Source organism: Apteryx mantelli, chromosome 19 (assembly GCF_036417845.1).
Source record: "Apteryx mantelli isolate bAptMan1 chromosome 19, bAptMan1.hap1, whole genome shotgun sequence".
NCBI lineage: Eukaryota > Metazoa > Chordata > Aves > Apterygiformes > Apterygidae > Apteryx > Apteryx mantelli.
Window position 1 is genome coordinate 14,684,460 of NC_089996.1, and position 22,706 is coordinate 14,707,165.

At 45.3% G+C, this 22,706-nt stretch overlaps 1 protein-coding gene across 4 annotated transcripts; it reads right to left on the bottom strand.

Annotated features, from left to right (window-relative positions):
* Positions 1–897: 897 nt before the first annotated feature.
* On the bottom strand, positions 898–21,123 carry LOC106485980 (uncharacterized). 4 transcript variants are annotated; one of them, XM_013944491.2, is made up of 7 exons: positions 18,777–18,923; positions 18,567–18,663; positions 15,829–16,036; positions 9,521–9,693; positions 3,715–3,848; positions 2,891–3,037; positions 898–1,336 (listed from the first exon to the last, which is right to left on the bottom strand). In XM_013944491.2, the coding sequence occupies exons 3-7, from the start codon at positions 15,969–15,971 to the stop codon at positions 1,025–1,027; spliced, it is 909 nt and encodes a 302-aa protein (XP_013799945.1). In that variant the 5' UTR covers positions 15,972–16,036; positions 18,567–18,663; positions 18,777–18,923; the 3' UTR covers positions 898–1,024. The 4 variants fall into 4 exon arrangements, with proteins under 4 accessions (XP_013799945.1, XP_013799947.1, XP_067164545.1 ...); XM_013944493.2 differs by lacking the exon at positions 2,891–3,037; XM_067308444.1 differs by having other exon boundaries at positions 18,567–18,923.
* Positions 21,124–22,706: the final 1,583 nt, after the last annotated feature.

Below are 22,706 nucleotides of genomic sequence, written 5' to 3' on the forward strand. Positions count from 1 at the left end.
ACATTTAGTCCAGGTGTCTAAGTTGAGATCAAAATGGCAAGTTTTCCCCTTGGCCTTGGTGTGAGCTGAAAGAACAGCAAGAGAAAATACTTCAGCCTAATTGTGCTCAAAGTCTTTTTTAATTACTCACCTTTCTTCTCAGGCCTCAACCCACACTGAGGCCGATGGGGCACTCTCGAGGATCTGCAACAAGCAGCTCGGAGTGGCAAGCCTGTGCTCTTTTTTGTTGTATTTGTTGCAAAGGCCTCCGCAGGAGAAATGTTAATTAAGAGGCTGTTCGCTGGAGAAGGTTGAAAATTACTGAATATCTGCACAGCTCTCAATTGCTGTCCGTCTTTCCCACCATTTTTTTCAACATAGAGAGCAAATGTGTGCAGTGATTGCAGCTATTGCTGGATTACATAGTTATTCATGACATGCAGATTACAGGGTAATAATTATAGCTGAGGTTGCTGTGATTTTACTAGATCCCTAAGTATCAAGATCTTATAAGCACTGGGGTTTTTTGCTTGTATGGCAATGGTTAGCTTTAGTTGGATACACAAGCAGGGAGTTTTCAAAATGCATCCTAACTACTGAGGAATTACAAGTGCAAAAATCTCCTTGAAAATCAGGTAACAACTGAATCTTTCTTTGTCTGGACTGAACTTGCCCCATTATATTCTGGATGCTATTCTGAGAGCTGGCACAGGCTCCAAGGGGCATTAGCACTGCAAAAATAGCACTGGGTTTGGCCACATCCAAGTTCTCAGGAGCGGATTGGTGTTTGTGATGGTTGAGAGGATGGGCTGAGGCTGGTGAATCAATTCACTTTTGCTCATCACAGGATCTCATACCAGCAGGTTATCTTTTATTATTAAAGACAAAAGCTACAGTTTTCAAACCAAAGTACAGAAGAGCACTTTTAAAAATAACTTTCTATGCATATTCAAGATGATTTTAGCCCTGAGACCAATGAGTCGGCATGGCAGGCCAGGATCAGATTCTGGAAAACCGAGGTCTGGCCCAGAGGCTGCTGGTGCTCTCAGTACCTGCTCTTCCAGGGCAGGAAGGGCTGCTCTGGAAGCAGGGAAGGAAGCTGGCATCTTTTGGCCTGTCTACTAGAGGAGAGGCTGGCTTTGGTAGGATTAACCAATGGGGGAAGCCAGGGTGTTTTAGTCTGGCCTGCTGGTTGCTGCTTCTCCTTCAGACTGGATGTTTCTGCTTGTTCCCTGTCCAGCCTGGGGAAGGTTAGTTGTAAAGACCTTACGTCTGACTCAGTGGTGCAAACTGTTTCCTTGTTCGGTATCTGGGAGGTCATGGGTGAGTCTTGAGGTAAAGTTAGCTTCTGCATCTCCTAGGAGACAGAGATTGGGGTGAACACACAGGCCACCCCCCCCGGAGAGATCGGTATTGCGCGCCTTTCTGTAACATCCATCATTTTAGCACATGAATGTGTGTGGGTGCGTATGGATTCTGCCTGAGAGTGCAATGACGGAGTGGGTTTCTAATTATAGCTAATTGCAGGCTTGATAGTCTCTGGATTTGGTCTGATACAAGTCAAATGATTTCCTGTTATTCAGCACTTCATAGACACATACTCAGAGGCATCAGGATGGATGAATTTTCTAAAGGCATTGAGCCAGGCAAACACACACTCTTCCCTTTCCTTCCTGTGCACATACCTCGGCAGAGCAAAACACTCCACCACAGGGTCACTCTGTGGTCTTGGGCAACGTTAACACTGTATTTTATTAAATAGTGTAGAGATACCTAAACCAGCTGAAATGGTCTGGTTTAGTGGAGCGGTGAGGGCTCCTGGGAGGAGCGGGATGACTTGGCCCCGCTAAGTGCTGGGCTTTTGCGGTCAGTTTGCTTCTGAGATGCGGGCCAGCTCCCTCAGATAAGTACGTTCCTCTGCACTGCCTTGTAGCTGGTAACGTTGACAACCCTTCACACCAGTCCCTTAAGAAAGCTCCGGCACAGAGGTATTTTCTGACAAATCAGAGCCAAAATAATTTAACTGTGTTGCCTATAGCGATACTTTGTGCATTAATTAGTTAAATATTTACACTGTACTTTTAAAATCAAACATTGTGTATGTTCTAAATATTATCCTAAGTAATTAAATTCATACATTAATATGTAATGGGGACATTAAAAGTGCATTTCATGTAGTTAATGTAGTTGTAACATTGTGTTGTCAAAGAGCCCAAGTGACAGAACGGGAATTCATTAGCACAGATATTGCATACAGAATAAGACAGGCAGATTTCAAACATAGAAATGATCAAAGTTAAACAAGGGTTTATGAAGAAAAGCAGCAGCTTCTTGAAAGGAATAAGGCAAATTTGACTCCAAATGTAATTTTTTTTAGCTTTGGCATTCACACAAGCCAGGATCCAGAATGATGGTTTCATAGCCTTTAAAATGTTTCAAATAAGCAGTATTTTTCTCTGGGGAAAAAATACCCCCTCTCTTCCAGGTGTCCTCTGCAAGTTGAACCCACAGTCCTGAAAATCTGAAACTGATGCTGAGCATTTTAATCTTATCAAAAGTAAACAATGAGCAAAAATCAACATAAAATTTATTTTTAAAATTATTTCGGTGTTAACATTGTAAGTCATAGTGTAAGCAAGTATATTATCTGACTTTGGGTCTGCTCAATACTTTTTAAATGGATGCTGCTGTTATAACAAATGCTGGTCATATTTCTTTTCAGGTCTTTGTAGGAAGTTAAATGGAGAAAAAATTCTGCTTTAGGAAAAGCCCAAAGTAAAATGTAATGAAAAGAAAGAGCAGGTTCTCCAGGCACTACTGAGCAGCAGAATTTGAAAGTCTATTGTAAATCTTCCTGGTAGGACGAGTTTCAGTAGGGTAGGGAAGGTTAGGAGACCAGGAGGACACTCACCATGATTGCCAAGGCCTTGAAAGGTGAGCAGATGGTCCCAAACGGATGGCATTTGCTAGCACTGATGGTCCCAAACACTTGCTCACGAACTTTTCTTCTTGCTCTTCTTTCCATCAGCTCGTTTTCCACATATTGTCTGAAAAAGCTCTGGCAAAGAACAGCCTTTGTGGGAGAAGGGGTCTCTGACACTGAGAACTGCTCAAGCTAAGCAGTCCTTTGCCTCTTGGCAAAGGGTGGCATGTTACTTATCAAACCTCTGACCCGGTTCTATTACTGGATGAAACATTACAGCTTGTGGTAGAGAGCAGGTCATATTAGATGTTTTAATGACTGCTTCTGATCTTAAAACCAATGAATCTCTGAATTGCCATCCAATCCAGAAAAATTCTCCTTGTAGTTATGCTGGCATTTACAACATAAAGATGTACCAAAGAATATATAAGTGCAGAGACCTTTGGAGATTACTTTTATCATCTTTCCTCTATTAAATATAGCTCAGCTCTGCTGCCTTGCACAAGAATAACATTGGCTTGTCATTACTTCTAGGAATCATCCATTAAGTCTTTTTCAAAATGCTGTTCAACCATGTATTTGCAATAGATTGGATTGCTATTGCATAATCCACAGAATGTTCCCTGTGTATGATTATTATTTTTTGGCTCATTTATAAAGGAAGCAACCTTCACTGCTTTAGCACTTCATACATCTTTTAATGAATCTGAGCTTGTGGCAGATTCTGTTATCTCTAGCTGTGAGGTTTTGCCCTTGGTTGAAAGCATGGAGTGGATAAGGTCAGAGAGAGGAAGATGATCTCATCAACTCACCTTGTGATTTCTCTGGTCAGAGGTGCTGTCTAACAGCTGTGAAGGGGTCAGATGGCTTTGCACGGTACCCTCTGAATAAAGCTGGCTGGGCGATGCTGACTTAGTGGGGGGATCAGCTTTTAGTAACTGAGTCTCTGCAGAGAAAGAACATGGTCAGGAAAGGCACAGCTCAGTATCTCTCACGAGGAAGAGGTGGCCTGCTGAATTCCTTCCAAGGAAACCCCAAGAAAGGAGGAGAAATTGCATTTAACTAGTGCTAAATGGCATATGTTTCAAGCAAAAAAACCCCCACACCTCTTTATTACAGAGATTTATCTCACTGTGTCAGGGCCTGACAACCATCACCAGATGCTTATCTTCCCAGTTGCCTTAATGACTTCTGGGACATCCTCATAATTGCCAGCAGTGGGAAATGATTCCCCAGCATCTGGCATGTGCTAATATTGATTCAATGTGCTTAACAGTCCACTTAAGAAAAGAGTGTATGTTCTGGGTGTACAGTCAAGGGCAGTCTGACAAATTCAAAAAGATCACAATTTGATCCTATTTTTTCCTCTGAATTGCTGTTGAATAATTGATTCATTTACACTGGACCCTGCTGCAGTTTGAACAGTTAAATGTGGGAAGGTGTTGGCCAGATGTCATGTCCCCTGTCTGGTGACAGGGCTAGGAAGTTGCTGGCCCAGCTGCCCCCCCAGCCTTGCTTGGGGGTTGTATTTCAGAAGCTGCTGAAATGCTATCTAAGCACAAGTTGTCCCTCAGCTCATGAGAAGTTCATTTGACAGTTAAGGCCAATAGAAATCTGCTAAATTAAAGCTAATTCTGTTTTATTTTTTGGTGTAGGTTCAAAACGTCCCCTGCTTTCTTTGAAGCTGGCTGCAGATATCAATAAGCACACCTGCTTGGAAAATTTTCAGCTAGGTGTCTTTTAATGGAGGAGGGAGCATTGCTTGGAGATCCATAGAGATAGTGAAGTTGCAGGCAGGTGGGTTTCTGAGTTGCAGCTCTCTCCGGTCACCTCAGAGTTAGGGAAAAGGAGGGATAAAAACTGTTTAAAGCAGATGTTTCAAGAATTGCCCAGCACCCCTTCAAAGGTACCTTTTTCATTCCAGGTCAGAATACAAACATGATTTTAGGCAGTTTAATTTTTCCCCCCCACTTTCTTCCCCAGAAAAGCCTAGCAGCAGGGGCTAGTGTAGCCACGTGACTTCAGCAGAGGCATTTGGTCAAATGTGAGAATTTGTACTGGCATGCATGTACAAATGTTGGTAGCCTCTGATCTTCCAGGCAGAGCTTTGAAGGTGGAATTTTTTGAGGGAGACAATTATGCAAAAGAATCTGTTTGAACAAGGGAATTAAATATTTTCCCATTTCATTCCTGGCTGAGGAATGCTGCTGAGTTTTAAACAATACTCGAGGGCAGGGAAAAGGCATTCTTCAGGCTTGCTGAGATCCAGCGCTGTCTAGACTTCATAGTGCAACGGTATACACTGCCCTGCTTTGAACTCTTGCCATGGCCTCTCTCAACACTTCCTATAAATGGAAGCTGAGAAGCCTTCACTCTGCCAAAGCCTCGGTCACACTAATGAGACCCTAGTTCCTGTCAAATTTGGCAATTTGTCCCACTAAACCAGTGAACTTGCAGCAGGTGGTAGCAAAGCTCATTTCCAAAACCACATCCCTCTTAAAACAAAAAGCCACACTTGACTTCCCATGATGGGAAGACAGCATCTCCCTCCAGGTTAATGGAGATGCATGGGGGACTGGCTTGACAGGGGGATGCTCCTGCAGAAGGTACCTAGAAGCCATCACTCTGCAGAGGTGATCTTTGGAATGGCGCCTTACTGCCAAGTCAAATTGCTGTCTACATTGTCTTAGAAAAGAGACACTTGCTGCTTGAAGCCTGTCTTTGATATGAAAACAACACTATCTGTCTACCTGAGGTTGCAACTGTCAACCTGTTTCCTGATGTTGCTCTCCTTTCTGCCTTCATGACTCTGTTGATGGAGTTTGGCTATGCAGTGTTGTTTTGGGTCACCCCTGGCACTAGGATGTGTTTCCTTCCCCAGCCCTCCCCCTCTCCCCTCTCTGGGATCATGTTTCTTGCAGTAAATGTAATCTTGTCTTTCTGTGCTCCCCATTGAGGGCTGAATTGGGGTTTGGTCACCTGTTTTTCTAAGCCCAGCCCAAGTAACAAGCATCTGCCAAGAGTCAAAGGTTCTCCCTAAGCCCATGAGTTAAATAACTCATTTGTTAAAGCCTCGTTCCTTTCCCAAGCACATGCTACCCATGAGAAATCAGCTGTACTGAGCAGCACTGTGCGTGGGAAGGGCACCTTCTCTAACCGCTGGATGCTGGCTCTTGCAAAACCTATGGTAGGATATTGCCATCAGAGCACAGCCATCCCCTCACTGGGCTGAGCAACTTCTGGCTTATGTGCATGTAGCACTGGCTGGGTTCACTGGCTTTGGTCCATTCATTCTCAAGTATTGATACAGCCTCTCCCATGGTATGCGACTGTTCCATGGCTTCTAAAGGATTTTACTATCCAGGTCTGTGTGGAGTGGAGAAATATGCTCTCTGCTTTTACCTTCAGAGAAGATAATTAAGTGATGGTGTTGAACAAAGCTGGGAGTATACGGTTGAGGCAGAAAACGAACCTACATCTTTTAAGTCCAGCACCCTCATCCCAATGCCCTCTGTGCCCGACTCACAGGCACTTATATCCAGAACTGACGTAGCACTTCAGTAAACTCATCTGACAAGCTGTCTTACTGTGAGCCCACAGAAACATCGCTACTCCTATTAGTAGGAAATTAAGATCTTAGCTATTGTATTTTAAAAGATCTTGAAGTTGCCAGGAGTGCCCTGTGGTTCGTGTGCTTGCAGTTGTGGGTGCCTGGGAAGACACTCCTCAGACAGTACCAGTTTCCAGAGTTTAAGTCCTGAGCAGTGCACATTAGATCTGTTTCTCTGTGTGAAAATGAGGCAGCTCAGATCTTTTGTCATTTTGGTATATGTTCCTGCACTTCAAGAGACAGTAAATTCCTGTGCAAAATGGTAGGCTGTAACCAAATAGGCAGAAGAGAAGTCAGTGAATGGTGCAAAGATCCCTGTAGACATTCATCCCCTGATGTGAATTTGAGCTTTGGATTAACAAGCTTTTCAGACCTACTGCAGTTTTTGGTTTGAGGTATTTTTGCATCTCAGACTGACATGTCATACATAGGTGATGTATCGTGGACAGACATGTCAGAAGCCGTAAAGAAATCATGTTGCCTGTAGGAATGGACTATTCCACCTGTTAGGGATCTTAGCTCTACCTACCCTAGGAAGGGTGGAGAAGGCGCATAGGCTGAACAGAAAGACAATAAATTAGAGCCTTGCATCCAGGATGAGTAGTCACTGCCTGCACACATTCGTTTGCATGCAGGGAAACTTGGGCACAGAGAACTCCTATGCTAAAGTTACACCGAGTCCGTGCAAATGCTGAGAAAACCTGCAAAGTCCTACTCCCATTTCCTGCTCTAACCCACACAACAGAGCCTAATATCCAGGGCCAGGAGCCAAGCGCACTCAAGTCAATGGAAAGATTCCCCTTGACTTTAATGGTCTTTGCATAAGTGCCTAATTCCTTCCTGTTCGCAAGCTCTCTTGGACTTAGTTGTGGAAACAACTGCAGACCTAAAGTGCTGCAGCAAACTGTAAACCCTTCAAAGCAGTGCAATGGCAGATTTTGCTGTCCTCCCAGACAGTTGGAATGGATTTTGCTTGACAAAAAGCCTGATGTATGTTCTTCCAACCAGCGCTGTGGCTACAGTGTGAATGAGAGTTTTAACAAATATGATCATGTGGACAGGGTTTGTGGTCAGCCCACTAGGTTTTGGAGCCAAGCTGTTCCCAGCAGGACAGGAAAGGCAGGGAGCCAGTGTCCAGGCTAGGCCAAACTGAACCTCCGAAGCTTTGACAGGCCAGCATCTCTCAGAGCCGAAGTTTTGCAGCTTGATTTTCTAGGGACCCATTCAATTTCCTGCCTACAAATCACTGGTAGTGATCAGATGTTGCCCCATTTTATCATCTCTTTATGATATATAAGACTTTTTGTCTCAGAGTTTATCACTGGCAGCCATTGTCCCATCTTGGGCAGGGCTGGCATCTAAAACTGCAGAGGGAAGGAAATGAGATCCCAGTTCATCAATGCACTTGCTTAACTATAAAGATAAAGGTACAGTCCCACTGCTGAGCTGAGCACATTCCTGCCTGTCAGCTGAGTAACTCATCATGCGTGTACCATCAGTGCGCCCCACCCTGTGAAGCAAAATGCACTACCTCGGCCACCTTTGTGGCTCACTCCACAAGACTCTCTGTTTGGCAAAACGCTTAAAGAGGTGCTTAACTTCAAGGACATACTTAAGTTTCGCTGACTTCCGTGGGGCTTAAACATATGTGGAAGTGTTTGGCTGGAGGGGGGTCTCAGTGCTTCTGGCTGGCTGTGCATGGCCATTGAGGGGTACGTGGGATTTCGTTCCTGACCCCTGGGACTGTTAACTAGTGTCTTTAAGCATGAGATCTACCTGCTCTGCTCTAATCATACAAGGACCAATAATGGCAAACAGATTATTTAGTCTTTGAAAAGCCCACAGACATGCTGTCTGACTCTCTGTTAGAGTAATAGTGACTTTCACAAGGGATCTATTTGAGTGTTTGAGAAAAGAAGAAACTATTTTCCATTGTGGAAGGTTCCTCAGCAGACTGCCTGGGGAGGAGGTTGATTATGATTGCTCTGTTTCTTTCTCCACTCCCTAGAAACTTTCTGGATAGAATTAGGGGGTTAGAGTTTTTTATTCTCTGCTGTTCAAGACACAGGATGGTTTTTGTTACGTTTCTTTTTTCTGCATACCCAAAGGGTGTCAGCACTGCACACCTGCACATGCCACATTTGTTGTTACTTAGCATGATTATGAATGTGACCCCGTTTACAGTGTGGCCTTAATGGCTTAGATTCAAATTCATATTCCTGGAGCCACGTTCCACAAAATGAACAGAGACCTCACTTTTGCAGCTGTGCATTCCTGAGATGAAAAGGACAGCTCTGGCCCAGGCTGTTTCTTAGCAATAAGTCAGACCTGTGCAATCTATGGAAAAGTCTGACAGCTGTAAAAAGCTGTCTGACTGTTAGAACAATCAGTGGCTCCATCTGGGTCTCCTCCTGATGCCCTGATTTGGGGAACACTTCCCCTCAGATTTCAAAGATTTCAAACTATTACCCATCAGTCTCACTAGAAATGTGGCTCTATGAAGACTTCCAGTTCAGAGCTTTAGGAATTATAAAATGCTGGCCTGGCTCTTTCAGAGTGTTTATTTGCTTTTTAAACTCAATGACTGCAGCGGAGACTGATCATGCTATTGCAGAGGAAAATAGGCAGCAGACGAGACACGGATGAAGTAATGAGTTCATCTCTTTGCAATCTAGCCAGGTACAATTTTTTCCCCTGAAACTTAATTAAAATATATACATCTTTCCTCACATTTTTTATGAAGCTTGATGGCAAATAATGGTCACTCTCTAATTACACCAACATTAACTTATTTTCATGGCTAAAAAGGACAGATCCAAGGACAATATCATTCCCCTGCATTAGATTACTCTGGGATGCATTAATTCCACCAAGCAGTTAGAAATGCAGGTAGTATAATCTGGGCCAGCACTCCCATGGGCTAGACTGTGCTGGTCAGTGGATGATAGACTCCTCCAGGAGCAGTGCAAAGTATATGCATTAGTCTGGGCTTGCTGATAAATCCTCACCCTGCTGGTACTCTTCCTGCTCCATTTTGCTGGCATTAGTACTGGCCCCATGGACTTGCTTTCCCTCTGGGATTTGGAGCTCCCCTGGCTTGAGAAGCAGCCCATCAGCAACTGCTTGTTGTCTGGTCACACTCCTTTCTTTCTTGGCTTCCTTCTGATCTCCCCAAGGCTCCCTGATGAAAAAAGAAGAAAGAAATGGATTGAATAATGAGTTATGCTAAGTATACCAAGCCACAAAACTGGTCATATTCAGTCAGAGAAAGTTAAACAGGGACCCTCCTTGTGCATCAGAATAGTCTGCTCTATAAAGGAAGCCACTGGCTCCTTTGTGGGAAGGATGTAGAAGTTGTAGATGGAAACAAACAAACCGTGATCCTATGGCCTTCTCCTCCTTCTGTTATTCCAAACTATGATCAGCATAGACAAACCAGCCCTGGTCTCAGTCCAGTGAGACACTGGCATCAGTATTTACTGGTTAGTGCAGCTGTCTGATGTGCCTGGTAGCCAGGCTTTACAGAGGGTTTGATGCAGGCCCAGCAATATTTTTGCATGCTTCCGTGAGAGCTTTCCAGCTCAGTCGCATCCTGCAGGGCCATTGGTTATGAAACAGCTAGTTTTAGAGTGACATTTTAAAAAGGCAGCTCTTCTTTTTAATATAAAATTGGATTTCACGAGTATGAATTTTCCAGTGGGTTGTGTTCGGCTTGAAATTACTGCTGTTCTAATGTGCCAAAGCTCATGACATTTTGTTCCATTTTCTCTCCTAAAGCTGATCAGTTCCATGACATCAAAATCAAATCTGGAATATTGAAGTGTCTCAAATTGCAGTGCATATATTGGAAATGACTGTATTTTGACGTGTTGCCAGGACAGTTACAGTATGAGCAAAGGCTACAGAACAGGCACAAACAGGTACAGAAGAGTGCTGTAGCTCAGTAGGCGCAGTAGTAAATGGGAGTTACAGCTTGAGACAGACTGTAATTGGCTGTAGTTATTTTCAAACATGATAATTGATAAAGCAGCAGAATCTGTTTCGCTGAATCTCACTTTGGTCTCATACTAGTTTAAATACTAGACTTTGTGTATGATTTTTAGCGCATTAAATTATTGGTTTATGTCAGATGAAGAATCCTTTCACTTTGTATTGCAAAGACACTTTAGGTCCCAGCTGTAGGGCCAATGGCAGTGTCCTACCTACTGTTTCCCCAGACCTTATGGTTAGGCTAGAACAGAGCAAAAGTGCTTGCTCCAGCAATGTGGACATGCTTTGTGGTGCTTTCACGAGTGTTATGCTGAGAGAAGAGGTAGATTTTGCTGAGGGAGTCTTTGTGAGCAAATGGCCTTAAACCATTTGGTTCTCTCCATTTAATATCCACTTTGGCCCAAAGCTGCTCCCAGAGATTCTGCACAGTAAATAAAATAGACCAGACAAATGTATGGCCACTCATTTTTCTCTGGGAAAGGAAATAACTTGTTCCTTGGGTTAAATGCACTGAAACACATAGGCAGACATAACTCCACTGAAGGTCATTGAGTTGAGCTGTTTATGTTAGTAGCAAATTCAGTTCTGAAAGTCTGATAGTTTGTGACATGGTCCTATCCTTTCTCTGTTCCCAGGGCACTGAACAAATTCAGGTCCAAGATTTCTCTTAACCAGCCGTCAGAAGTGGCAGGCTGCATTTCTCTGCTCACGGGGTGGTGCTGGCACAGAGCGTGTGAGCCCAGTGTGACTCCATCGGTGGGTGGTTTGGGCCTTGGCCAAGGAGCGAGGTTGGAAGGATGTGTGTGGCTTCACTTGAGTACTTTGTGGCTTGACCATCTGCAAGGAGACTGAATAGGCACCGTCTCTCACATCCACGCCCTCCAATTTAATGCACACATGGAAAAAGGCAGTGGTAGCTGCTGTCTGTATGATAAATGGTGCATCTCTAGGGCTTTTCTTCAGAGTCTCAAAGGCCTTGGCAACACTATGCCTGGAACACCACACTCAGTTCTGGATGCCTCTGACAGATGTAGCAGGAATGAGGGGAACAACAGAAGAGATGACAGCAAGACCAGCAAGTTCAATTGAAGAGCAAAGAGCTTAGCTTGGCTGACTGTTAGGGGATGAGTTAATCAACTATAATATGTGAGCCCTGCAAGGCATGGTGATGAGCAGGAGCATACGGAGGGGGAAGGGGATATAGTTAGAAGAACATTGGTGAGAGCACAACAGTCTTTCCCACAATGTGATTTATTAGACTGTGAAAGTGTCTTTCAAGTTAAGTGGCAGATGCCTTATCATATGGGATGTTTAATGTAAGATGAGAGCAGTTTTATTGTAGGAAATTGCTCTTTATCTGCAAGGGAGGCCCTGGACAAGCTGGACCAAGTTGGCATCTCTGGTTCTGTTACTACCGTGGCTCTCATAATGCTCTCAGTCAGAAAGAGAATTTTTAAATCTTTTTTTTTTTATGAAGTGCCTAATTGACTCATCATCCCTGCCCCCCATGTGCATGTACATTTGCTCTGCCCTGAAATGTGAGCTAAACACGGATGGAGAGAGATGTTTTCTGAACATAGTTGAGGAGCTGAAGAGGGTGAAAGGGGAGCAAATTCATGACTTTTTTAAAATGCAAAATTATAAAACACTAAAAAATACATTAAAAAAAACAGAAAATAAGTTGTTTGTGGTTTCTTAAGCTAGTTTGAATTCCTGGAAGTTGATGAGGCCCTGGATTATTGTTGTTTTTTTTAGATATCCTTCCATTTTTTTAGGGTAGTTTGTCTGTAGTGTGGGCATGTGTGGGTAGAGAACTGGGGAATATGCTGAGGGGAAAAAAAAAGCTAAAAATGGTCACCAGAGGCAGAAACTGGCTGACTGTATATGCAACTTTTTTTTTTTTCTTTAAAGAACTCAGAGCTGTTAAAGATTTGGGGATGCAGAGATGGAGCACCAGGCATGAAAAAGAAAGTTGACTGCATGCAATAGAGGGTATTTTGTGCTTCATTAATCATCTTGCCTCCGTGAGTATGTAAAGCTGTATCTCACTTTGCAAAACAATGAGTTCAGACTTCTGATTCATGTCATTTGAAAAGTGCTTAGTTCTGCTGTGAGAAGAAGAGATGCAGCCAAGCAGTCTTATACCAGCATGCTAGAAAGGTGATGGTATGGTGATCTTGCAGGTTTTGTATTAGTGCGGCCAATAAATTAATTTCTTGTTGCTGCCCAATTTTGGTGTCATATCTTGTTTTGGCATTCTTGCTTGGAAAATAGTCATCTTCTTCATGGAAGTATTTCTCTCTCCTTTGTGTTACTCAGGCTTTTGCAGAGCTAAGCCTGAATGGTTTCCATGGGTTGCTGTTGCTTTGCTGTAGTCCATAAAATCCAGAGTTAGTTCAGCAGGTCCCGGACCAGAACAGAGGGAACATGGAGAGTGAGAGGGCCAAGGTCTGGTCTCATTTATGCGACTGTGTGGTAGCCAGAGCATCCTTTGGCTATTCTGCTAATTTCCTGTAGGTCGTCCTGGATTTTTATTGCTTGTGCTAAAAGAAGCATGTGGCTTGTAGTTTTAACATCTGAGAGGGAACTTAGAAGAAAAAAAACAGTTGCTGCATCAGTGTCTGTAAAAGAAATAACTGCTTCATTCTGCCAGTAGCCCTGCCAGGATGTGTGCTAGTTTCCTGGGGAAAATGTTTCTACAGAGACCTTTGCTCATACACCAGATGATTCTGCCCTGATCAGAGGTGACAGTTATAAGAGGTTTGAGTGCCATAGCTACCAACTGAAAAACGCTGTTTAATTTTTAACTCAAAGCTCTTCCCCACACTGAAGTTCTAGAGACAGGCCAAGATCACAGTTTCCTTTTCCTGCTACCAAACCACAGAGTGACATTCCCAGTAAGTGTATCCAGTGGGTATATTCTTTGCTCATTGCTCCTTTCAAACAGAATAAGGCCTTTTTTGAAAATTGCCAGTTCACTGTCTTCCTTTTTTTCCTTAGCTGGAAGATTCCTTGTAAAACAGTAATATCTGCAGTTTTCTTCCAGCAGGTTAATTAATATTTGATTCACAACCTCAAAAGGTAATGGATATTTACCCAAACCATGAAGGAAATGAATGTCTTCTAAAAGTAATCATAGTGACACTAAGTAATGCTCACTAACAACTCATCTTTTGCACCTTCCTGCTGCTTCAGGAAACAAATTCTGCTTGGGTCTGGAGGAGCTAAATCTAACCTTTTCACCGGGTTGGTTTTGCGCTGGTCTGGCTTGGTATTTTTCATAGTTTAACTTTACTTTGTAAACATGGTGCCTTTTTCTGAGAGAAAACAACAGCATTTGTGAAGAGAGACACAGACAGCATAGCATAATTGCTCCAACCTCAGCCAGCTAAAGCAATTGGAGATCTTGGGTGTTTTCATGGACTGGGAGGTCTCTGGCACTCTGTGAAACATTGTTTACAGTTCTGGCTGTTAAAAAAAAAATCCCAGATCATTTTCAAAATATTGCATAGCCCTTTCAGAGTTCCCATCTGCTTCACATAAATGGTGTTTATTGTCTTTGTCTCAGCTCTCTAGCTATTGTCATCAGTGACCTTAATTAGGAACATTTTAGAAATCATGTCTAGTTTGTTGCTCACACGTACACAATTAAAAGTTAGTTATTTACTTGTACTGTTAACTTGCATGTTCCTCCTGGATGCTGCTCTGCATGCACAAGCATACTTTAAAGAGTGTCAACTCTTGGAGAAGAGTTCACTGGAGACGAAAGTCCTTGTTGCCCATTGTAGACTTCAAGGGCAAAAAATAACTGCATGGGTCTTGGGAATCTGAACAAGGTGAGCAAGGGGCACAGAGGTGGCATGTGAGTTACTGGGGATCCTGGATGCCAACCAAAGCATGACCTGTTTCAATGCTCTGCCTTAGCTTTTCCCACAGCCCAGCCCATTGCTCGCTGCTGCCCTTGGCTGGGTCGACACTGGACTTCATGCTCTGTGTCTCTACTAGGGGTCTAATTCTGCTCTCATAGCTCCAGAAGGGCCAGCGACTGCCAAGAGCCATTCCAGCCTGAAGCAAGGCTGGAAAAATACTGCTGACATTGTTTCTAGGCCACTGACTTCACTAAAACCCAGGGGACGGTGTGCCCTGGGGTCGGGGTGGTGGACTATTGCCAGGCACTTTAGCAATGGCACTGGTTTTGAAGCAGCATGAAAGGAGCCAAGTGAGCTTGCTCCCAAAGAGGCTGTGTTGCTCACTCCCTTGTTTTTTTATCATAAACGATGCAATTTGTGAGGCTACCTCCTGGAAGCACCAGCCTCTGGAGTCGCAAGATTGTATATAAAAAAGAAAAAAAAAAAAAAATCTCCATTTTCCTATCCCTCATGAAAATGTGAACTGAAAGCTTCAAGCACAAAGGAACAGCTAGACTTTTAATGATTATTTTAAAAATCTATGCTGTTTAAGATGATCTTACAGGGTTTTTTTTAGGGACATTGCCTCATGAATTTTTAATTCTTGAGCTTGGCAGCTCTGGTTGAATTAGAGACACAACAACTGATTTTAATGAGTGTAAGATTAATGCAGATGAGCTTGGCTGAAACTGTGATCCAGCTGAGGAGAGAGGATTTTCTCACTTCACCTACCAGCTCTCTCCTCAGTGGGCTATTACATTACAAGCATTACCATAGCAGAGCATATTCTCATTACTGGTCATTACCTGGGGGAGAGATGCTCATTAAATAGCTTGTTTTATACAGGAGATTTTGCATGTTAACCCTTGGTGGCTGTCCCAGGCCCTCAGCAGTCCTGTATGGCTGACTATGGCTCTTGAGCATGCAAGTGGGGAAGGAGGAGGACTGCAAATGGATGTGCACTGACAGAGGAGAAACCTCCCTTCACTCTCTGTGCCAGTGCCCACTGGAAGGGGAAGGAGAAGGGGAAAGGAAAGAGGAAATGGAAGGGGAAAGGGAAGAGGAAGGGGAAGACTTTTGGCTGTCTTGTGGAGCCACCCTAGGCGGCTCCAAACGAGGTCATGGTCCACTTATGGCTAAAAGGAGCTCAGCATGGACTATCAGCCCTCCTGGAGGAGCAGTGTTGTTTGTCTCTGTTGTGGCTGTACAGCCACCAACACCTGAGCTATCTTATTAAACCACAGAATAATGCACACTGGCAGGGACCTCAGGAGATCTCCAGTCCTTCCTTCTGCTCAGAGCAGGGTCAACACTAAATTCAGATGAGGTTGATGACCACAGGCAGAAGGAAGGTTGTACACAGTGTTTGTCTCAGAGGTAACTTTAAGTGGTATGTCAAAGGTTGGGTACTTACTTACCCAGCATGGATGAATGCTGAAGGGTTCTTCAAGTCCCATCTCTTTTCCTGACCAAAATTTCCCACAAATTTCCCATCTGCGGTCCATAATCTGGCGTTTTTGTCTGAGGAGCCACTGAAGATGAATGAATCTGACCCAAACATGAAGTGCTTAACACTCACCACCGTTTGGCCGTGACCTCTCCAGTAACAGATTTCTCCAGAGATCCCTGGGCAAAATAAATAGGAGAAAGAGGTTCAGCCGTTGCCAGGTCCTTATCTCTCTCCATCTGTGACAAGTGAAGTAGGACCTGTTACATCCAATAGTACACAGCAAGTGGGCTTAGCCCAGGCCAGTGGGGTTCAGGTAAAGAGTAGGGTTACTCAGGGAAGATGCATTTCTCTGGATGAAACTAATGCAGACTAGTGTGTCTACACCTGGCTTTTCTAACAGGGATTTATTTATATTTTAGAATCACAACAACTTATAATCGTGATAATTTCCCAGCAATATAAAACACAAGCAGACAGCCTCCGCTGCAGAAAACTTCCAAGATTTGAGCTGTCAGAATCCAGCTTTATGCCACATGGGGGAGGTTTATACTCTCCAGAGCTGTTGAACAGAGAGAGTGTAACCTGGGAATGCTCAGGCTCAGCGACAACATGGCAATATTGGGTTGTTCAGAAACTTAGCTCCTGGCTGTCTGCATTTATTTCCCCTACTAGCATTTGTGCTCATACTTTTCTCTCATCATGACATATCCCTTGGTGGAATGCTGTTGTTTGATTTGTTTGATAAAGTGCCTAGCACACTGGTTTGTGTAAGTAGCAGTTACGGCTATGACAGAACTGGTGCCACAGAACACACTGTCTGCATTGGGCAGAGCTCTCCTACTGCTCTAACTCATTAGGCTTAATGACTTGCTTTCATATACGCCTAAAATTAGATATTTATACTGTGAGCGATCTTATTACCTGAGTCTGCAATAAAGAAAGATGAAGGAGGCTGAGCTGAACTAATTTTATTTGATTCTGTGGGCAACAGGCAGTTTTATATCTCTCATTTTTTATATGTTTTAATCAGGTAGCGCTTTCAGAGACTGAAACACTGCAGTTTTTGCCTGCTTGGGCTGTAGAGCGAATGTAGCAGGCGCGTTTATGAGTGGAGTGTGACAAACCATAAATAATGAGGTGTCTCCCCGGAAAGCATTAGGGGAGAGTGGAGGAGAAGGCCTGCCTGGCGGCTAGGGAGCTTGCTTGGTGGAACACGTTCAGCTCTCGCTTTGCAGGCATCTCCTGTCTGACCGTGGGTAAGGTACTGTGTCATGCTCTGCTTCGCTTTCCCATCCACGGTGTGGAAGCAAAACCCTTCTAAGGTGTGTTAGCAGTCCCCAGCCCCAGGGCGCCTGCAAGACCCCTTGCATCCTATGGGGATTAAAAAGAAAAGGCTGCTCCGCAAAGGCTTGGGACCACAGCGGAAACGGGTAGGACGTTACTTTCAGTCCGGTTTGCCACCACAGTTCTGCAGCTCTCAGGGGTCTCAGGGTAAAGGGGGTCCCCGGGACAAAACAGCTGTACACAGGAATTAGAAGACCCTGAAAAATAGTGGTCCAAAGTAAAAGTGCCCTCGCTGTGCCCTTCTCCGGCGCCCGAGGGCCTCTCTGTGCAGGGGCTTGGCGTGGGACTCCCTGCGGCTGTGCGGACATGCCGGCTGTGGAACACCAACGTGCGTCTGGCAGCGGCTGCCTCGCAGCTTTCCCTGGGGCTGGTCACACGAGCGTCCACAGACCCACACCAGTCCAGAGTATGGCGCTTACCGGGCCCTCCCCGGGTGACGGCTGGCAGGCCGGGAGCCTCTGCTGCGGGGAACCAAGCGCTTTCCCTCTGGCTTCTGCCACGGCGCAGCCTTGCTGTGCCCTGTCCTTTCTGCCCCCTGGCTGAGGGACGCTGTCGGGGTGGCAGGACGGCCCGCACCTCAGTGGCCGTTCCCCAGGGAACCTTCTAGAACCGGCCTGTCCCAGGAACCTTCCGGAACTGGTCATCCCGCTCCCATTCTCGTTGCTGGGCCTGGCCAAGAAATGGTGGTCCCCACGAAATGGCGGTCCCCACAAAATGGCGGGCACCTTAGGGAGCTCCCTCTGTGAGAAGGCGCCTTCTCCTGCCCAAAGCAGCCTCCTCTGGGAAAGCAGAAGCCTCAGAAGTGCAAATTTCCAGGGGCAGAACTAAGAGCAGCTACAGGCTTCCCAATATTTTGGGTTGTTTTGTGCCTGCCAGGCTGGACGCGAGGCATTGGGGTGTGCTTGAGATGCAGGCGAGGGCCCGTAGTCGGCAACGTCCCAAACCCAGGCGGCTCCGCTGGTGTTTCCCAGCACGAGGACTGTGTTTGGGAGGTTGGCTGCCAAACCAGGGACGGGCGCTACTGCTTCGACCATGGCACGGAAAACACCTGAAGCAATGAGAGAGGCTTGAGGGTGGACGCCGAGCTTGGGGGACATGCCCATGCTGGGCACACGCGTGTCTCGTCCTCCTGCGACGCCGTGCGGCTCCCCGCGCCGCCGGGACAGAGCCCACAGCCTGCGCAGAGGCGGGAGGTGGTGGGAGCACGCTGCCTTTGTGAAAGCTTATCCTGAAGTTTTAAAGGATCTTTTCAGGTTCAAAAACTGTGTATTTTACAGCAAAACTCGTGTTGTTAATATCGCTTTCACCCAGTCGGAATTATTAGCATTAGCTCTGCTGCCAGCGGCAATGCTGGTGATTTACCTTGTCAACTGCCTTAGCTGCAGCGATGAAGGACAAACCAGTTTCACCTTTTGATTAGCTTCCTGCATTGTCTTTCTTCTCGTGCTGAAGCAAAAGTCTACAAAAAAAAAATGGGCTGTCGCAACATCAGGAGACTGCAGACAACCCCCTCCGGGTACAGTTTTCTTGGAATGCATTAAAAAAAAAAAACAAAACAAAAACACCACGAACCCATTTCTCCTCATCCAAATTTCCCCCAGTAATTTCTTCTCTGACCAGCCTGCGCTGCTGGATGGGGTTTGCTGCGCAAGCTGTCGACCGGCGCCGCGGTGCCGGGTCGGACCAGCCCGTCCCCTCGCAGCTGCCCGCGGCCCCCAGACGTGCTTTGTCGAGCAGTTGCGCCCCGGCGGTTCGCCGTGCTTTGTGCTAACTCTGTCGCGCCGCTCCTATTTTTAGTGCCGAAGAATACAACTGCCTCTTCTCTGCGCGGCGAGCAGCAGCCCGGGCTTCCGTGCGCAACGGCACGCTCGTCGCAAGGTATTAACAACTCGAGCGCGCCTGTGTTCAGCACCTGTCCAAGGCTCTCGGCGCGCCCCGGCGAGGAATGTGCCAGCTCTGCGCCAGCTCCAAATTGCAGGGTTTTTTCTTCCTTGAAAGGGGAGGGGTGTCTTCATCCGGGGCCAAATTCCTTTTGTGTGGCTGAGGGTTGTTCCCATTTGCACTGAGACGCAGCCTTCCAAGGGGAGCTAATTCACCCTGGCGTGCTCGTGTCGGCCAAGGGGAGGAGGCGCAAGTGCTGCGGCTCCCCAGCGTCTGTGCTGGGTGCGTGCACGCTCGGCTGGGTCTGCTCAGGGCAGGGCTGAGCCGCAGCTCGCAGGAAAAACCTGCCAGGGAAACGCAACATCTCCCATTTCTGGGAGAAGCTGGTTGCCAGTGAAATCCTCAGTTGCATTGTCCCTTGTGCAGAAGGAGCCACGGCTTTGCTCTCCCGGTGAAGTCAGCAGAGAGAGTTCATGTATCGTGGGTTTCATTTCACGTAGGCGCTTGCCACGTACAATTACAGTACCGTGGATTGCCATTTGCATCCATAAACTCTCTGGCCTCTTTTTCTTTTTTGGTGCTTGGCTAAAATTATCCACTCCCACTGAGTATGGCTGTGCATTGAATACCACATTTTTTCCCCTTTTAGCACAGCAATTTCCTTTATTTTTCCTGGGCTCAACTTAATGTTTGTGCTTTGTTCTCTCTCTCTTTTTTTTTTTTTTTTTGGTAGGGCTTTTATTTCCCCAACCAGGATACTGAAGTGGAACGTCTGATCACTGGAATAAACACTTCCCAAGATAAAGGGTTTGTATATCCTGTTTTTAAAGTTGGTCTTGTAAAATGTTTAAAAGCTTTTCTATTTAGCTAGCATTTCTGTGTCTGTAAATGGCTTAAACTTTTTTGAGCTATTCTCAGTGGCAGTATCTATAACTCAGTGACTATGATATTGCACATTCAAAATGAGAAAGAATAAATAAATACATTAAGTAAAACGCAATGGGTCAGCTACATTCCTGGTGTTATGTTGGGAAAAGCTGCTGATTACAAGGCCCAGGAACTCCTGCAGTTGTTTCAGAGAGAACAGGTTGCAAACAAGCTGGGAAAAACTTGTACTCTACAACTTTTTACCCTTCTGAAATGTATCCCAGAAATGGCTGTGACCCTGGGCCAGGATGTGAGACTGAAATTTTTGTATCTCTGTAGTCTCAGTGATGTGCTCTGAACTCCTGGGTCGAGACCCTGGCCCCCACTGAAGTCACTAGGAAGACTCCCAAATGCTGCAACGGAGTCAGAATTTCTGCACGTCACCAGGCCTGGGTGTTCACTTCATCTTGCTGAAGACAAGAACAGAGCAGATTTAATGGCATTAGCAAACTCCACCACCAAAGGCTCACAAGAATTGCTCGCTCTTTTGAAATGCTGTTTCTAGAGCGATGCTGGAGGAAGAGCAATTTATCCACAGGAGGATGTGACCTAAACAGGCATGAAGAATGCATTCAGATCATGCCTAGCCTTTGTTTTCTCCGACTACCTCCAGGCCTATGTACCTAAAACTTTCTTAAAGGATAACTCAGCCCCTGCATAATATTAATGGAAAAGAAAGAAAAGAGCAAGAAATGTTGACTGTTGAGAACACCAAGCTTTCTCCTGGAATTTCTTAAACAAATAACATGCAAGCACATGCATACACACACACACACACACACACACACACACACGCATGTGCAACCACTCACACATGCATTTTAAAATGCTTTTATCAGACTGCTTGGGTGGATTTCTAGAGAACCAACATCAGAATAAATCCATCTACTCTCAGAAAGCCCCATTAACATTAGTAGCAAGCAGGCCAAGACTTAGTTTGCCCCCAGAGGGCTGGATCAGTGACCCTATGACATTCTACACTGCCATTTTCCACATTTTATATTTCAGCTTTCATACTCACAGTCTTGACAGTCTAATAATAGTACAGCTGCTTTTCATCTTCAAAGCACTCTGCAAACATTAATTATGCTTAAAATGGTGTTTAAGAAGCCCTCACAGTTTGCCCAGGACCCTGAGATGATCTCAGAAGGAGAATGAAAGTTTTCTGTGTGAAGCACCTAGTTTAAAATATATTCTTTCAACAAAGAAAGATGCCACCCCTTGTCAGCCTCTTCCCATTCCCAACCACTTGCATTAACCATGATACGGAAGATAAATAGAAGAATGTTGGAGAGCGGCTGAGATGCTGACGTATTTAGCATTAAGGCTCTAATAAAGATGAATGCTTTTTATGAAGAAGAAAGAATGTGCAACTTGGAACCTGTACAACTATGTAACACACAAAACAGGCCTATTAACTCCCATGGCCTACAATTTAATAAATAACTCTCCATTAGTCATCCTAAAGCAAATGATACCCTTTCTGCTGAGGCTCTCTGAGGGAGAAGTAGACGCTCTGTGATTCTGTATTCCAGACCACAATTTCTCCATCAAAATTGGCTGTAGCAAAAAGTCCAAGAGCAGGGCAACGATCTACTGCCAAAATGTCCTCTTGGTGTAACTGCCCCCCCCCCCCCCCAAGAGGGCTTTGAAGAGACTTGTAAGTCCTACAGTCAGAGCGTGAGCAAGAGAGAGAGTTAAAACAAGCTTGGGGTTTGCTCCCTTGGTTAAGCAGTCGTATCAGGGAGCTCAGGAGTGGAGCAAGTGTGTTACAAACCCTGTCTTTGCTATTATACAGAGACACATGTTATTTCAAGTACCAGCTAGAGAAGAGTGTGCTTTTCCACTGGAAAGCTTTGGTTTTAGTGCTGCATGACCTACTCAGCTCTCTGCCGGTTTGACAACTACATGCCTCTGACTTCAGCTGGACTTCTAACCAGCTCACCACAAGGTCATTTCTGTGGCTGTAGCTAAGGAATATGTCTTGTACCCTAAAGCCAGGAGTGCCACTGCTGTGGTGAGCAGTGCAGGAGCGCCTTTGCTTTCTAACAGGCAGCTGTTTCCATCCGGTTTGTACTCTCCCACTCAAGCTTGCACAAGTTGTTCAGGACAATGTGGCAGCTCCATCCCACTGCCAGGAGGGTTTGGTCCTGTAGCGTGACTGGTGCTGTGATTTCAGCTTTTTCTGTTGCCTCCAGCTGGTGCAAGATGTGACCACTGTGAGTGGCCCAGACCTGTACCAAAGCAAATGTGGTCAGTTTGACCCAGCCCAATATTTGTATGATGTTTTTCCAAGCCTGTGGGAAGAGAAAGGCAGATTAAAAAGATGCTAAATGATGTTCCCATCCCAAACAGTGAGGAGGGTATAGAGGATCAGAACTGAATCTACAGCTCTAAATGTAATTGAAAACATCAGGAGACAAGGTGCTTTTCAGAGAGGCAGGTGACTCATTGTCCCCTGCAAGAGCTAAGGGGCAAGGAAAGTCAGCATAGGGAGCACTGCCGCTGGGCAGAAGAATCCTTGTGACAACCAACCTGGAGCTGGTATGGGGTTATATCATCAACTCTCTTCTGTTTCAGAGCACAAACCTTGATGGTACCATTGCCTGCTGCCATAATAACCTTTGCTAGGAGGAGGTTGAGGACCGCGCGTAATCTCTCTTTGCTGTGTGCACGGCTGATGGAGAGGAGTTT